This window comes from Macaca fascicularis, chromosome 13 (genome assembly GCF_037993035.2).
Source record: "Macaca fascicularis isolate 582-1 chromosome 13, T2T-MFA8v1.1".
NCBI lineage: Eukaryota > Metazoa > Chordata > Mammalia > Primates > Cercopithecidae > Macaca > Macaca fascicularis.
In genome coordinates, this window is record NC_088387.1 from 96,139,114 (window position 1) to 96,156,830 (window position 17,717).

Genomic DNA, 17,717 nt, shown 5'->3' on the forward strand with positions numbered 1-17,717 from the left:
TTTCACCAAAAACTTGGCATAGATTATTTCATGTAATCCTTATAACAATCCATTGAGATGGGTGTTACTATCCTCCTTTACATATGAAGATAAAAAGCCTAATGAGTGAGTATATAACTTGCCTGAGTTCATACAGTAAGTAGAAAAGGTTATTAGATCTCATGGACTTAAGTCCATGCAATGGTTTTTACTGCACAAAAAGGTCACCTGACTGCCTGTTTTAAAAAGGAAAGTCTCGGCCGGGCGCGGTGGCTCAAGCCTGTAATCCCAGCACTTTGGGAGGCCGAGATGGGCGGATCACGAGGTCAGGAGATCGAGACCATCCTGGCTAACACGGTGAAACCCCGTCTCTACTAAGAAATACAAAAAATAGCCGGGCGAGGTGGTGGGCGCCTGTAGTCCCAGCTACTCGGGAAGCTGAGGCCGGAGAATGGCGTGAACCCGGGAGGCGGAGCTTGCAGTGAGCTGAGATCCGGCCACTGCACTCCAGCCTGGGCTACAGAGCGAGACTCCGTCTCAAAAAAAAAAAAAAAAAAAGGAAAGTCTCACAGAATCTAAACCTGTGACAAAAAAGAATTTCACTGTGAAACCTTAAGGAACCTGGCATTCTGCTACATAAAGTAAATTAGCATCACTTACCATATCTGTAGCTTGATCTTTTTTCCTTGTAATTCAACTGTTTTGATCTTGAAGTCTATTCCTGCAATGCAGAAAAAAAGGTAAACTGTAACTGTGGCTTTACATCTGGTTATACTAAAATTAATCACAGTAAAAAGGCTCACACCTTTTAAACTTGTCTGTGTTTGATTCCAGATATTCACAAAATATGTGACACTGAGCAAATGTATTCAATTTTAAACCCGAGTAATACAAGATCCAGGATAGGAGGAAAAATAGATACAGAAAGGCCAAGTTTTGGGCTGGGCATGGTGGCTCACACCTTTAATCCCCACACTTTTGAGAGGCTGAGGCGGGCGAACGGCGTAAGCCCAGGAGTTCGAGACCAGCCTGGGCACATGGTGAAACCCCGTTTCTACTAAAAATACAAAAATATTAAAAACACAAAAAACTAGCCGGGCATAGTGGCACACGACTGGACTGTAGTCCCAGCTGCTCAGGAGGCTGAGGCAGAAGAATCCCTTGAACCCAGGAGGTAGAGGTTGCAGTGAGCCTTTAATTGCGCCACTGCACTTGAGCCTGGGCAACAGAACAAGATCATATCCAAAAAAAAAAAAAAAAAAGACAGAGAAACAGAAACAGAAAAAAGAGTGAGTTTTTACAAATTAGGATATAAGAAAGTAAAATTTAAAATGCCTAATATTCTAATGCATAAGAATAAAAAGGTTCCTAGTGGGGGAAAAATATTGAGTTCGCTAACTTGCAGAACAAAGGAAAACTACCAAGGATAGAGGGTCATTTCGTAATGATAAAGCAGTCTATTCTTTAGGAAGGGATAAAAATACAAATATTTAGCATGAAGCAAAAATTAATAGAACTGCAAAGAGAAATACATAAACCTACAATTATAGTTGGAGACTTCAACATCCCTTCCCTGAAAAACAGATTTTTTTTAAGTAGACAGAAAAATCAATAATGATACAGAAGACTTAAACCACACTACATTAACCAATTTGACATAATCTCCATCCATCAGCAACAGAATACATACCATTTTCAAGTGCAAACTGAACATGTACCAAGAGAAAACATAAGGGTCGTAAAAGAAGTTTCAACACATTTAACAGTATTGAAGTCACCGGGCACAGTGGCTCATGCCTGTAATCCCAGCACTTTGGGAGGCCAAGGCAGGTGGATCACCTGAGGTCAGGAGTTCGAGACCAGTCTGGCTAACGTGGTGAAATCCCGTCTCTACTAAAAATACAAAAATTAGCTGGGTGTAGTAGTGCACGCTTGCAATCCCAGCTACTCGGGAGGCTGAGGCAGGAGAATCACTTGAACCTGTGAGGCAGAGGATGCAGTAAGCTGAGATCGCACCATTGCACTCCAGCCTGGGCAACAGAGCGAGACTCCGTCTCAAAAAACAAACAAACAAAACAAACAAACAAACAGAGTATTGAGGTCATACAGAGTATGTTTTCACTTTCTGTTTTTGTTTTTTTTTTTTGAGACAAGGTCTCGTTCTTTCACCCAGGCTAGAGTGCAGTGGCATGATCTCAGCTCACTGTAACCTCCACTTCCCGGCTTAAGTGATCCTCTTACCTCAGCCTTCCAAGTAGCTAAGACCACAGGCACGAGCCACCATGCCTAGCTAAGTTTTGCATCTTTTTGTAGGACGGGGTCTCGCCATGTTGGCCAGGCTGGTCTCAAACGCTCAAAGTGACCCACTGGCCTTGGCCTCCCAAGGTGCTAGGATTACGGACGTGAGTCACTGCACCCAGCCCAAAGTATGCTTTCTGTCTGCAACAAAATGAACTAGAAATCAGTAACAGAAACACATCTGGGAAAACTCCCAAATATCTGGAAATTCATGGATCAAAAAAGAAATTATAGTGAAAATTAGAAAATTTCTGAAATGAATTAAAAAGAGAACATAATATCAAATTTTGTAGAATATAGCTAAAGCAGTGTTTTAGAAAGAAATTCATAGTATTATATTAAAAGTTCACATTAGGAAATAAAACTGTAACAAAATGCAAGCATTGTTTCAGAAGGGGTCAAATACCAAAAGAGTAGGTTCAGTCAGTAATTCTTAAAGTATGTTCCAAAGATCAAAAAGCCAAGTTTCCAACAGCAGTGTCCTATAGGGCTTACTTGACAGAGTTGAAAAGAAGTTATTAGAGAAAGAAAAAGGTACCTTCAAAACAGGGTCAATCCAGAAAAAGGTATAAGCTGCAAACTAAGCATTACTAGAAGGTTCATTCATCCATCCATTCATCCATCCATTCATTCATCCATCCATCCACCCACCCACCCACCATGGCAAGGACGCCACAAAAATACTCTGAAGTTCTGGCATGCATCCTTACACTTTCTACACGAGAATTCTGAAGCTGCTCTGTGACTGTATCATCTTATGAATGACAGCGATAGTCCATTTGACTTGAAGGCAATAAGTGGAGTAAAAAGATAGCAAAAAGCAAAGTGAAAGAAAGGGCTAACATCTGTTTATAAAAGGAATATTAAGTAAATTTGCAGACAAATTTGAGTTATCCAATCCCAGCAATAGAGCACTCCCAATAAACTGAAACTTATTTCACTACAAAACATTCAGAAATTTTTCATATATCAAGCACACTGTCAATACATTTCTTCAAGAGAAACTGCTGTACGCCAGAAATAAAGACGGAACCGAAAACCAGAGCAGATAAAAAGGTTTTACTTGCACTTTGGCAGTGGCAGGGCTGTAGAGAACATAACCAAAGAGCTTGCTTTTTGTTTTGTTTTGTTTTATGGAGACAGGCTGTCGTTCTGTTGCCCAGGATAGAGTGCAGTGTCACGGTCATGGCTCACTGCAGCCTCGACCTCCTGGGCTCAGGTGATCCTCCCATCTCAGCCTCCTGAGTAGCTGGGACTACAGGTATGTGCCACCCTGCCCAGCTAATTCTTGTATTTTTTGTAGAGACGACATCCCACTATGTTGCCCAGGCTGGTGCTCCAACTCCTGGGCTCAAGTGATCCTCCTGCCACAGGCTCCCAAGATGCCGGGATTACAGGCGTGAGCCACTGCATCCAACCTGAGCTTGCTTTTTTTCTTTGAGATGGAGTCTCGCTCTGTCACCCAGGAGTGCAGTGGTGCTATCTCGGCTTACTGCAACCTCCTCCTCATGGGTTCACGCCATTCTCCTGCCTCAGCCTCCTGACTAGCTGGGACTACAGGCATCTGACACCACGCCCGGGTTTCACCGTGTTAGCCAGGATGGTCCCGATCTCCTGACCTCGTGATCCACCTGCCTCGGACTCCTAAAGTGCTGGGATTACAGGCGTGAGCCACCGCGCCCGGCCTGAGCTTACATTTTTCACAGCCATACTGAGAACACGATGAAAGGTCTAGGTCTGGAGACTTTAAGCAACTGGAACCAAGACCTTCTTTGCCTGAAACCTAGAAAAGACTACAATCTTAGTGAGAGCTGCCAACGGAAAAAAACAAAACACAACTATTCACTGGCAAAGGGTGATCATAAGTAAGCTTCGGATACCAGGCCTCACGGTTCAGATTTGACGATCCGAATACATAAAAAATGATCCTTGGCTATTAACGGTAAATGTAAAAACTTTCTGAAGGTACAAATTCTTCAGATCCTATAGGATTCCCACAAATAAAACTCTACTTAATACTAGCTAACAATACAAAATTAAGAAATATTAAATGCCACATAAAATTTACCCACTTTGAGTAAGTCAACAAAGAAAACTGAACCCCCAAATTTTCAGATACAGTAATTACTTAACAGGATTAAAATTACTAAGGGGGGCCGGGCACAGTGGTTCACGCCTGTTATCCCAGCACCTTGGGTGGCTGAGGCGGGGGTATCACTTCAAGTCAGGAGTTCAAGACTAGCCTGGCCAATGTGGTGAAACTCCATCTCTACTAAAAATACAAAAATTAGCCAGGCATGGTGGCACATGCCTGTAATCCCAGCTACTCGGAAGGCTGAGGCATGAGAATCGCTTGAACCCAGGAGGTGGAGGCTGCAGTGAGCCAAGATTGCACCACTGCACTCCAGCCTGGGCAACAGCGCAAGCCTATATCTCAAAAAAACACATAATAAATAAATATGGCCAGGCGCAGTGGCTCACACCTATAATCCCAGCACATTCAGAGGCCGAGGCAGGAGGATCACCTGAGGTCAGGAGTTTGAGACCTGCCTAGCCAACATGGTGAAACCCCATCTCCACTAAAAATACAAAAATTAGCCAGGCGTGGTGGTGGGCACCTGTAATCCCAGCTACTCGGGAGGCTGAGACAGGGAAATTGCTTGAACCTGGGAGGCGGAGGTTGTAGTGAGTCAAGACCCTGCCACTGTACTCCAGCCTGGGTGACAAGAATGAAACTGTCTCAAAAATATAGAATGAAAGAAATGACATGACATGACATGAAATAGATAAAATAAGGGGGCTTTTTTTTTTTTTTTAAAGTAAGGAAAAAGGCTGGGTGTGGTGGCTCATGCCTATAATCCTAGCACTTTAGCAGGCCAACGTAAGAGGATCGCTTGAGTCCAGGAGTTCAAGACCAGCCTGAGCAACATGGCAAAACCTCATCTCTACAAAAAAATTAGCCAGTCATGGTGGTGCACACCTGTAGTCCCAGCTACTTGGGAGGCTGTGGTGGGAGGATCACCTGAGTCCAGGATGTTGAGGCTGCAGTGAGCTGTGATCATGCCACTGCACTCCAGCCTGAGCAAGAGAGTAACATCCTGTCTCAAAATAAATATTCAGAAAAACATGAGAAAAACAAAAACAAGGTAGTAAATTTTTCATAAAGCTTGACTTTAAAAGCTGTCCTTTTATTGAGATTACAGTCAGAGTAAGTTTTTGAAAATGACAAGTTGATTTGTTTTCTCTATGCTTTCAGGATAAAATTGTGACAATGCCTCTTAGTATGGAAGTCTTCAGTCTACATGACATCCCTGATCATCATGTTTTCTCATGTCTCTTGCTTAGCATATGCTACTTCCTAAATCCTCTCCTCATCCCAGTTTTCTTTTCCTGGTAAACTTCATTTGTCTTTCAAGATTCAGTTTTGCTCCTGTGGAACATACACAAGAGAGGTATCTATGCAAGCCTCAACTGATAAGTGAACATTTAATGAAGCAATCTGTCTAAAACACATAAACAGACCTAAAGGTAACTCAAACTTCAGAAGAAAATATGTGCTGCAGTCTTAAATCTATATATATATGTGTGTGTATGTATATATATGAGATAATTAAAACCTGTTGTGTGTTTCTAAAGAATATTGGTTTGATCCTTATTGCTGATATCTTTCCATGGCAGATGGGTGACAGTATATACCAATAATTAAAATTTCAAATACAGACTTCACAGATTTCTCCAGGGAAATAATTATTTTTGATCCAAATATTCTGGGGATCCAGGGAAGAAAAAACAAAACAAAGTCCTTGCCCATAAACTTCTGCAAAGAGGTCCTGGGGTAGAGAAATGTTCACCATATAAAAGGAAGAAACAAAATCATTCATAACTTCGCTCTACTCTGCATCTCATTTTTCATAACTAACCTCTCAACAAGAAATGGTTTAACACCAACCATCAACAAAACCTGTTATCCCCAGAATCTACAATAATACCCCATTCCTTCAAACTCTTGGGTTTACCTTATTGCTCCTCTCTTAATTTGAGCCAGTCTGCTTTTCAATCAGCCAAAATATTTCAGCTTGCCCCTATTATGTTTCTCATACACAATCAAAAGAAAAAAGGGCCATTTACCCACCATTTAACCTAACCCTATTTCTACAGCCCATATTATGTTTTTCCTTAAGAATTTCTCAGAAAATCATCCTAAAATGACCCGGCTGTCTAGACTAACTCTGAACATGACCAACAACTTCAGCTGGGCATACAATTTATTAATTAATCTTAACGACAAGTGTGACAACTGATACTATTTCAGGAAACTTGCCTGAAGAAAGATGAAATAAGGATACAATCTGAAAGCTCTAAACGCCCTGGGATGGAAACTAGGCATCGCTGGAAAATGTCTAAGAATTTGGGCTGTTTTCAGGTACCTACTTAATCTAACTGGTCAAGATAGAAGCCTCATTTTGGACTTCCTGAGTTTCCCTCACATTTCATCTAGTCAATAATCACAACTACTAGACTCTACTACTAAACCTCTTAAATTTGGAGGTTAAGGATCCTTCCTCACTGAGTTTCCTCTCCATTTCACTTTTTGTTTTTATCAAACTTCTTGAAAGTTACCTATATGTGCTGTTTCTAGTTTTCTCTCCTCCCACCTCTTGAATCCTTTCCAAACAGGCTTTGTTGTTATTATTAACCACCCAACACACACACATACACACACACACACACACCACACACACACACACACACACACACACACACACACACACACACAGCTCTCACTATGGTCAATGATTGCCGTGTTCCCAAATCCACACACACACACACACACACACACACACACACACACAGCTCTCACTATGGTCAATGATTGCCGTGTTCCCAAATCCAATGATCATTTCTAAGTCCTCGTCTGATCTTTTTTTTTTTTTCCTTTTCTTTTCTTTTTTTCTGAGACGGAGTCTCACTCTTTCACCCAGGCTGGAATGGAGTGGCACCATCTCAGCTCACTGCAACCTCTGCCTTCCAAGTTCAAGCAATTCTCCTGCCTCAGTCTCCTGAGAAGCTGGGACTACAGGCACACACCACCATACACGGCTAACTTCTGTATTTTTAGTAAAGTCAGGGTTTCACCATGTTGGCCAGGCTGGTCTCGAACTCCTGACCTCAGGCGATCCACTCACCTCGGCCTCCCAAAGTTCTGGGATTACAGGAATGAGCCACCGCGCCCGGTCCTCATCTGATCTTACTAGCTATAGATGAAGGAGTTCTTCACTCTTTTCTGCATGAAAACTCCTGACTTTCCTACCTTTCTAGCCACTCATCAATCTTCATTGCTGGTTTCTCCTCATCTCTCTGACCCCTAAAAATTGAAGTGGACTTCTATTTTCTATCTTGACACATTTCCTAGTTTCGTGGTGTTAAATTCCACATACACACTGATGATCTCTCATCTCAACTCTCCCCTGAACTCCAAACCCAAGATACCCAACTGCTTATTAGTTATCTCTATCCCATCTCTCACAAACACTAAAAGAAAACTCTTTAAATCCATAAATAAGGCCCTACATATTCTCCCACCTCCCCCTTTCTACTCTGCCCTCAGCATTTTCTACATCATCTCACTCTGATCTAGCTAACTGTATTGACTTCCCTTTTGTTGCTCTATGCACAAGACAGCCAGGTTCGCCTCTCACTACCTTTCCATAAAGGTACTATTCCCCTAACCTCTAACCACCTTTCTCATCCATCATGGCTCTTTCCCCTAGCTACCCTAAGTTGCAATATTTCTCCATGTTCCCCACCCATTGTCTGGTAACACTTCTAACCTTCTTCCTGACTTTTAAACTTTAACATGTCCTTATTTCTGTTATTATCCATCTCTCACTGCCAAAATGTGAGACTCAAAAGGGTAGAGATTTTTATCTGTTGAGTTAAATTCCCCACACCCAGAACAATACCTGACATTTAGCAGGCAATTCAACAAATATCTGTCGAATAAACAGATAAATGGTGTTTTCTGGAGAAATTAAGGAGTCCCTGAGAAAAATGTTTCACCCTTAAGTTGAAACATCACTTGACAAGCCTCGCACTTTTCTACTCTGCTACCTATCAGCTTTTTACAGCCTCAGGCCAAAGGCTCCAATGAGATATTAAAACTTTTTTTTTTTTTTTGGGAGCAGGGTCTCCCTGTTGCCCAGGCTTGAGTGCAGTGGCATGATCTCGACTCACTGCAACCTCCACCTCTCAGGTTCAAGCCATTCTTCTGCTACAGCCCCCGGAGCAGCTGGGACTACAGGCATGTGCCACCACACCCAGTTAACTTTTGTATTTTTAGTAGAGGGGGGTTTCACCATGTTGGAGAGGCTGGTCTGGAACTCCTGGCCTTATGTGATCTGCCCTCCCTGGCCCCCCAAACTGCTGGGATTATAAACGTGAGCCACTGCATCCGGCCAGATATCAAAACAAGGAAAAAAAAAGTTAATAGAGGCAATGTGAGACATAATAAATTAGAAAAGCAAACCAGGACGTCTGACATCTAACAGAAGTTTGAAAAGGCACAGAGAAAGTGACATATAGAAAATAATCAAAAAAAATTAGACAACAAAACAGAACTAAAAGAATCTACTTCTACACTGAAAAACCCATCAAGAACCTAGCATAATGAACAATGAGCATAAAACTTACACCAAAGTACATCACAATGAAATTTCAGAATACCAGAAATAGTTTATAAAAGCATGCAGAGAAACAAACTAAGCCACATTAAAAGATCAACTCTCAACTTCTCAATAACACTAAAATCCAGAAGACAAAAGGACAGTATCTTTTAATAATACTTTCAACCTATATCCAGTCGAAACCAAATGAAAGGCATTCCCAGACATAAAGATCTCAAAATATTTACCTCCCATGCATCCTTTCTAAGATAGCACTAAGAAATTGCTTTACCAAACCAACAAAGAAGAAGAAATGAAATCCATTCAACAGTGTGAAGTAAAGGGTAGACAAAATTGGCCTAGAGAGCAACCAGTTCAGAATAGAAAAGTTCCAGGGGGGATGTTTCCTGGGAGTGGGAAGGAGGAAACAGTATTAGAATTTATATGAAAAACAAAAGGATCTGACAATTCTACATGAGATAAAGAAGAGACAGTGCCTTGAAATCTATGCAAATGTAACAACAAACTGTAAACTACAATAAAAACAAAAAGTTAATACGAAAAAGAAAATGCAATTATAGTACACTATTTGGCTTAGCAGTTAACCAAAATACTTGTTATTACTAATTGAAATGATGAAGGAAAAGGTGCCAGGAATATCTGGTGGTGTAAGAGTATTAAATTCCCATCTTCCATAACAAGAAGAGTGTTTCTAAGACTAGATTTTTGTAAAGTTTAGAAACATATGACTAGAGAATATGGAGTTGAATAACAGAAGAAAAAGTCTAAAAATGTTTGGGAAAGGTAAGGCGCAGGTGCATATGGGGCAAGAATCTGTTGTTGCAGTTGCTGCTTCACTGTCACAGCTCTGAAGTAATAAGACTTCTAAAAATCTGTACCTATTAACAGAAATAAAAATTAGGCTAACAGAGGAGGAGGTATGTTTACAAATGCATTCTCTCCACTGCTTAACCACTTCATTTCAATCCATCACTCTTTTTTTTGTTGCGACGGAGTCTCACTCTGTCGCCCAGGCTGGAGTGCAGTGGCGCAATCTCCGCTCACTCCAACCTCTGCCTCCTGGGTTCAAGCGATTCTCCTGCCTCAGACTCCCAAGTAGCTGGGATTACAGGAACCTACCACCATGCCCGGCTAATTTTTGTTTCTAGTAAAGACAGGGTTTCACCATTTTGGCCAGGCTGGTCTCAAACTCCTGACCTCAAGTGATCCACCCACCCTGGCCTCCCAAAGTGCTGGGATTACAGGCATGAGCCATCAGGCCCGGCCTCAATCATCACTGTCTAGGAATAAATATATTTCTGAGCATGGCCCCAAGCCACCTCTCCAGTCTTATTCCCTCCAGTCTTTCTCCTGTAATCACATTCAAACACAACTTTCATAGCGCTAAACTTTTTTCAAGTAAATACCATGATTTCATTAGTGTGTACTTTCCACCCTCCCCCACCATATATATCTACATGCAAACACCTAAGAAAAACTGAACGTACACCAGACGTGGTGGCTCATGACTGTAATCCCAGCACTTTGGGGGGCCCAAGTGCACGGATCACGAGGTCAGGAGTTTGAGACCAGTCTTGCCAACACGGTGAAACCCGGTCTCTACTACAAATACAAAAATTAGCTGGGTGCAGTGGCAGGCGCCTGTAATTCCAGCCGCTCAGGAGGCTAAGAAAGGAGAATCACTTGAGAATCACTTGAACCCGGAAGGCAGAGGTTGCAGTGAGCCAAGATCATAGCACTGTACTCCAGCCTGGGCAACAGAGCAAGACTCACAAGACTCTGTCTTGGGGGAGGGGTGTGTGTGCAGGTTAAAGTAAAGATGAACAGAGTGGAAAAGCTTATAAAATTGAGAGATGAGAAGAAAGTCAGTAGCTCAGCTAATAAGAGATGCTAGAAAAACCTACCACCCTCTGAAATTCTGTCAGAATAATCAAGACTCTCCTGCAACATTATCATTTGCTAAATTAGCACAGAAATCACAGGGTTTGATCCAAACAGTGATTCCTTTTTTGGTTTTGCTTATGTAAAAACACACTAAAGGAAATTCTCACTTTTTACAGATTCTCAGGGCCCAGCTCATGAGTATTTCAATTTTTAGCTGCTCAAGAGAAAAACAGTATCAGCTACATTATTTGCCTTAATGATGTTGCAGAAGCACCATCCAGTGGCAAGAGAAGTAACTGCAACCTCTAGCCACAATCAGTTTTCCAGAGCTTGGCTTCTGATGACTTACCACTACACAGTAATTAATGCAGGCAGAAATAACCAACCAAATAACCAAACCATCATTTATAGCTAAATGATCAGTTTCTGGGGTTTTTAACAAGTGAAAATCAAGTGTTTTCCACCTACCAGGAGAGGAAATAATCATATACCTATATCGTTTTAATGCCGCTTAAGCACTGGATTTCGAGACCAGGTTCTAGTCTCAGCTTTGTCACTAACAGTATACATTTTGAAAAGGTCATTTTCCAATATGGGTATTTATTTCTTTATCTGTATGCAGATGTGAAAATGTTGAATGTGAAAGTTTCCTCTAAAGATGCTTTTGTATAATAATAGTAAGCGTAGTTAACATTTTACAATGTGCGTGCACTGTTAGATCTTTGCATGGATTAACTCATTAAAACCTCAGGATAATCCTAGTTCATATTATTTCCTTTCTGCAAATGAGGAATAAAATAAAAAGTAACAGCAGCAAGGCTGGGTGCGGTGGCCCACACCTGTAATCTCAGCACTTTGGGAGACCGAGGCGGGCAGATCACCTGAGGTCAGGAGTTCCAGCCCAACCTGGCCAACTGGTAAAAAAACCCCGTATCTACTAAATATACAAAAATTGGCCAGGCATGGTGGCAGGCGCCTGTAATCCTAGCCACTAGGGAGGCTGAGGCAGGAGAATCGCTTGAACTTGGAAGGCAGAGGTTGCAGTGAGATTGCACCATTGCACTCCAGCCTGGGCAACAAGAGTGAAAATCCGTCATAATAATAATAGCAGCAGCAGCAATAACAGCAGTAACACCCATATTTACTAGGTAATTACTAAGAGTGCTAAGCATTTCACATGTGCCTCACTCTTCATAAAAATCCTGAGATATTACCAATATGCCTATTTTATAAAACAGGGAGTTCAAGGTAATTTAAAGTTGCAGGATTAACAGGTGGCAGAACCAGGATTCAGTATCATGTCTGATTCATACCATGCATGCTTTTAACCTACACTAAGTTCTGTTTTTTTTTTTTGAGGTAAAATTTAAAGTAAATTGACCATTTTAAAGTGAACAAAAAAAAAGAAAAGAAAAAAGAAAGTGAACAATTCATAACGTTGTGTAACCACCACCTCTAGTTGCAAAATGTTTTCATCACCTCAAAACGATCTCACATACGTTCAGCAGTTGCTTCCCATTCTCCCCTCCCCTCCAGTCCCTGGAAACCACCAATCTGTATTCTGTCTCTATGGATTTACCTATTTTGGATACTTCATGAAATAGAAGCAAACAACATGTGAGCTTTTGTGTCTGGCTTCTTTCACTTAGCATGTTTAAGGTCCGTCCATATTATGCAGCATGTATTATATACTGTTTTTATGACTGAATAATATTCCATTGTACGCATCCACCATAATTTGTCTATCCAACCATCTCCTGATGGAAATCTAAATTGTTTCCACCTTTTGGCTTTTATGAATAGAGCTGTTATGAATACGCATATACATGTATTTGAGTATTTGTTTTCAATTCTTTGGGGCATATACAACAGGTGGAACTGCTAAGTCATATGTGAAATCTAGGTTTAACTTTTTAAGGAATTGCCATGGTGGTTGTACCATTTTACATTCACACAAGCAATGTATAAAGGCTCCAATTTCTCCACGTCCTCACTCATACTTGTTACTTTCCTTTTGTGTTTTTAAACAGCCATCCTAGTGGGTATGAAATGATACCTCACTGTGGTTTTTTAATGTGCATTTCTTTAATGACTAATGATGCTGAGAACTTTCCATGTGTTTGTTGATCACTTGTGTGTCTCTGAACTCTAAAAGTCCTTTGCCCATTTTTTTTGAGATGGAGTTTTGCTCTTGTTGCCCAGGCTGGAGTACAATGGTGTAATCTCGGCTCACTACAGCCTCAGCCTCCCAAGTAGCTGGGATTACAGGTGACCGCCACCAGACTCAGGTAATTTTTTTTGTATTTTTAGTAAAGATAGGGTTTCATCATGTTGGACAGGCTGGTCTCAAACTTCTGGCCTCAGGTGATCCATCCCCCTCAGTCTCCCAAAGTGCTGGGATTACAGGCGTGAGCTACCGCATCGGGCCCATTTGCCCCCTTTTCTTTTTTTTTCTTTTTCTTTTTTTTTTTTTTTTTTTGAGATGGAGTCTCGCTCTGTCGCCCAGGCTGGAGTGCAGTGGCCGGATCTCAGCTCACTGCAAGCTCCGCCTCCCAGGTTTACACCATTCTCCTGCCTCAGCCTCCCGAGTAGCTGGGACTATAGGCGCCCGCCACCTCGCCTGGCTCGTTTTTTGTATTTTTTTTTTTTTTAGTAGAGACGGGGTTTCACTGGGTTAGCCAGGATGGTCTCGATCTCCTGACCTCGTGATCCGCCCGTCTCAGCCTCCCAAAGTGCTGGGATTACAGGCTTGAGCCACCGCGCCCGGCCCTTTTCTTTTTTTCAAGACAGACTTTCATTCTTGTTGGCCAGACTGGAGTGCAATGCTGTGATCTCAGCTCACTGAAACCTCCGCCTCCTGGGTTCAAGCAATTCTCCTGCCTCAGCCTCCCGAGTAGCTGGGATTACAGGTATGCACCACCATGCCCGGCTGATTTTTTTTTTTTTATTTTTAGTAGAGACGGGGTTTCTCCATGTTGGTCAGGCTGGTCTCGAACGCCCGACCTCAGGTGATCCACTCACCTCAGTCTCCCAAAGTGCTGGGATTACAGGTGTGAGCCACTGTGCCCAGTCTCTTTATATATTTTGGAATCTTAATCTTGATCAGATACATGACTTGCAAATGTTTTCTTCCATTCTGTACCCTGTCTTTTCACTTCTTTTCTTTTTTTAGAGCTGGAGTGAAAGTTTATTAAAAAGCTTCAGAGCAGGAACAAAGGGAAGGAAAATACACTGGGAAGAGGGTCAAGCTGGTGACTTGAAAGTGCTGTCTTTTCATATAACTTTTTTTTTTTTTTGGAGACATAGTCTTGCTCTGCCGCCCAGGCTACAGTGCAGTGGCACAATCTCAGCTCACCATGGCAATCTCTGCCTCCCAGGTTCAAGCGATTCTCCTGCCTCAACCTCCCGAGTAGCCAGAATTACAGGCGCACATTACCACACTCAGCTGATTTTTTTTTTATTTTTAGTAGAGATGGGGTTTTACCATGTTGGTCAGGCTGGTCACAAACTCCTGCCCTCAAGTGATCCAACCGCCTCTGCCTCCCAAAGTGTTGGGATTACAGGCGTGAGTCATCGCGCCCGGCCTGTTGTTTAACTTTCTTAATATGTCCTTTGATGCACAAGAGTTCATTTTGATGAAGTCCAATTATTTTATCCATTATTATTTTTGTCACTAGTTGTAGCTCCACTCATTTTGATTTCTGAAACGGTTGAGATGGAAGAAGTTCCTTGATACTGAAAAATCCCGGGTGACAGAATCAAAGCTAAATTGAACTTTTGCCAGCTACAACTAAGAGACTAGTTGTAACTGGGGATAATACAAGCATTTCTAGTACAATGCAATATACACATTCCTAAATAACCCTTTAGTTCTGCAAAATCACAAATTAAAAATAATCAGGCTTATAAGAAAAGTTAGGTTTGAGGTAGTTACTCATAAGCAACTTTGTTCAGAAAACTAAAAATACTAGCACTATTAAAAATACATGAATTCTTAACAAAGAAGCAACCATAATGAGCATCAAATTTTACCATTAAAAAAGATGAACGTAAATTGATGAAAAGGGATATAAAGACTGAAACTGCAGAACTATGAAAGAAGGGGTAAAATGCACAAAAATTACATAGAACCTTATAAACTTCCCTTGGCCAAACTATCAATGGCAAGGCTGAGGGATGAATTCTATATGCGCACTTTTGTATTCCTCTGGGACATACTGCTGCAATCAACTGTAATAATGTACTTGGTGTACCGTGTACCAAAACATGGTGTACCATGTACCAAAAACATAATATACTAGGGAAAAGCACATAAAGACCCAACATGATTTCCTCATTATTGTGTTATCATTTACTTTTTAACAATTGGCTATAAGCTAATTCACATTATAGTAACATGAGTTTCAGTAGGGTAAACCACACTTACTACACACTTGGCAATGAATAAGGCAAAGTCCTTCCCCCTTCTGTTGGGGGAACTTACGAAAGGGGATTACCCATTCCCCCCAATTTCAAATCTCTGATGTTAGTAATAATAGATCTTATAAACAAGAACAGGAGGAAGAGCTATCTTAAACGAGGTGGTCAAGGAATGACTCACTGAGAGATACTTGAGCAAAGACATAAGGTAAGGTAATAGGCCATATGACTATTTGGGGAGAGCGTTCCAGGCAGACAAAACAGCAAGTACAATGGATTTGACATGGAAATATGTTTGGCATGTTCAAGAAACACAGGGAGCATTCTGAGCAGAGTGATACGAGCCTTCTAATCCATAAATATGGTATAGCTCTCTTTATTTGGGCTGCCTTTAGTTCTCTCAGCGATATTTTGTAGTTTTCCATGTCTAAGCCTTGGGTATATTTTTAAAATTTATCCCCATTTCATTTTCATTTGTTGGATGCTACTGTAAATAATATATTTTTACATTTCGTTTTCTGATTGTTTGCTGCTAAATACAGAACTACAACTGAGTAAGCCAGGTGCAGTTGCTCACACCTGTAATCCCAGCACTTTGTGTGGCCAGCGCGGGAAGATCGCTTGAGGCCAGGAGTTCGAAACCAGCCTGGCCAACACAGCAAAACCCAGTCTCTACTAAAGACACAAAAAATTAGCCCAGTGTGGTGGCACACACCTGTAATCCTGGCTACTAAGATACAAAAAATTAGCTAGGTGTGGTGGTGCACACCTGTAATCCTGGCCACTAGCATACAAAAAATTAGCTGGTGTGGTGGTGCACACATATAATCCCAGCTACTGCAGAGGCTGTGGCACAAGAATTGCTGGAACCTGGGAGGCGGAGGTTGCAGTGAGCTGATACAGTGCCACTGCACTCCAGCCTGGGTGACAGACTGAGACAAAAGGAAAGTAGAGGGAAGGAAAGGAGAAGGGAGGGGAGGGTTTTGGGGGAGGAGAGGGACAAGGGGAGGGAAGAAGGGAGGGAAGAGGGGAAGGCTGAGGGGGAGGGGAGGGGAGGGGAGTGAAGAGAGAAAAAATAAAACTAATTGGTTTTTGTACACTTGACCTAGTATCCTGCAACCTGTTACATTTGCTTATTAATTCTAGTTGCTTTTTGTGGAGAAGGTAGATTATTTAGGATTTTCCATGTATATAACAACATAGTCTAAATAAAGGCACTTTTGCATCTTCTGCTTATTTCTCTTGCTTTATTTTATTATCTACAACCTCTAATATACTGTTGTTCTTTACTTGACCTTAGGAAGCTTTAGACTAAAAGCTATGCCATTAAAGTGTGTTAACTGTACAAAATTTAGCACATTAAATAAATGTTCCTCTGTTCCTAGATTCCTGAGTTATCATGAGGTGTATTTCATCAAATGTTTTTTCTGTGCCTACTATGATGATATGATTTTTCTTCTTTACTCCATTAAGGCAGCTATTTACTTTGATTTTAAATGTGAAACCGACCTTGCATTCCCGGAATAAAGTTCATTTGAGTCATGATGTATTATTCTTTTCATAAATTCCTGGATCTGATTTGCAATTATTTCGATAATAATTATGTTCTTGAAAAAAATCTCTATGTTCATTAGAGATAGGTCATATCTTTGGTTTTAGCATCCAAGACAAGGCTGATCCCATAAAACAACTTGGAAAGCGTACCCTCTTGCATTTATTGAAAGAGTTTAAGATTCATATTATTTCTTCTTTAAACATTTGATATAATTCACCAGTGAAGCCATTTGGGCCTTGAGGTTTCTTTCAGAAAGGTTTTAAATTAAGATTCCATTTCTTTAATATATGTCACTTATTCTATCAATTATTAAGAGAGGACTGTTGAAATATCCAACTACACAACTGTAGATTATTTCTCCTTCCAATTCTGTTAGTTTTTGCCACAAGTATTTTGATATTCTGTTATTAGGTATATATGACAAACTGACCCCTTCATCATTATAAAAAGATCCTCTTTATTTCTGGAATATACTCCTTGCTCTAAAATCTACCTTGTCTAATATTAATATAGCACCCCAACTTTAAGATTTAGTAGCTGATTAGATGTGCCCAATATATTTTTTAGGAGTTTCTCTAAGGTTCTTTAACCTTCTTACATCATAAGTAGTACCGTCGACCTCCAAATGGTATTATACCACTTTTAACACAATATAAGAACCTTACAGAACTATTCTTCCATTTTTTCCCCCTCCCATCATTGGGCTATTATTGTGTTTTTAAATTTCTTTAAAATTTCTTTATGTTACACTTCTACATTTTACTGCTAAGTGCTATAAATCCTATAAAACATTAAAATATTTTACTGTAAACAATCATCTTTTAAATAAATTAAAAATTGAGAAGAAATATTTTCTATTTCCATACATTTTTACCATTTCCTGCCCTCTTCATTCCTTT

General features: G+C 40.8%; 1 protein-coding gene across 2 annotated transcripts in view; it reads right to left on the reverse strand.

Annotated features, from left to right (window-relative positions):
* The window catches only part of RAB10 (RAB10, member RAS oncogene family), a 107,352-nt gene that overhangs the window by 42,668 nt on the left and 46,967 nt on the right, over positions 1-17,717 (reverse strand). For both annotated transcript variants that reach the window (XR_012422590.1, XM_005576364.4), the window contains exon 2: positions 640-700. Coding sequence is in view for 1 of the 2 variants with exons in the window: in XM_005576364.4 (XP_005576421.1) it covers positions 640-700 (61 nt within the window). In the remaining variant the exon portion in view is untranslated. The remainder of the gene's footprint in view (positions 1-639; positions 701-17,717) is intronic.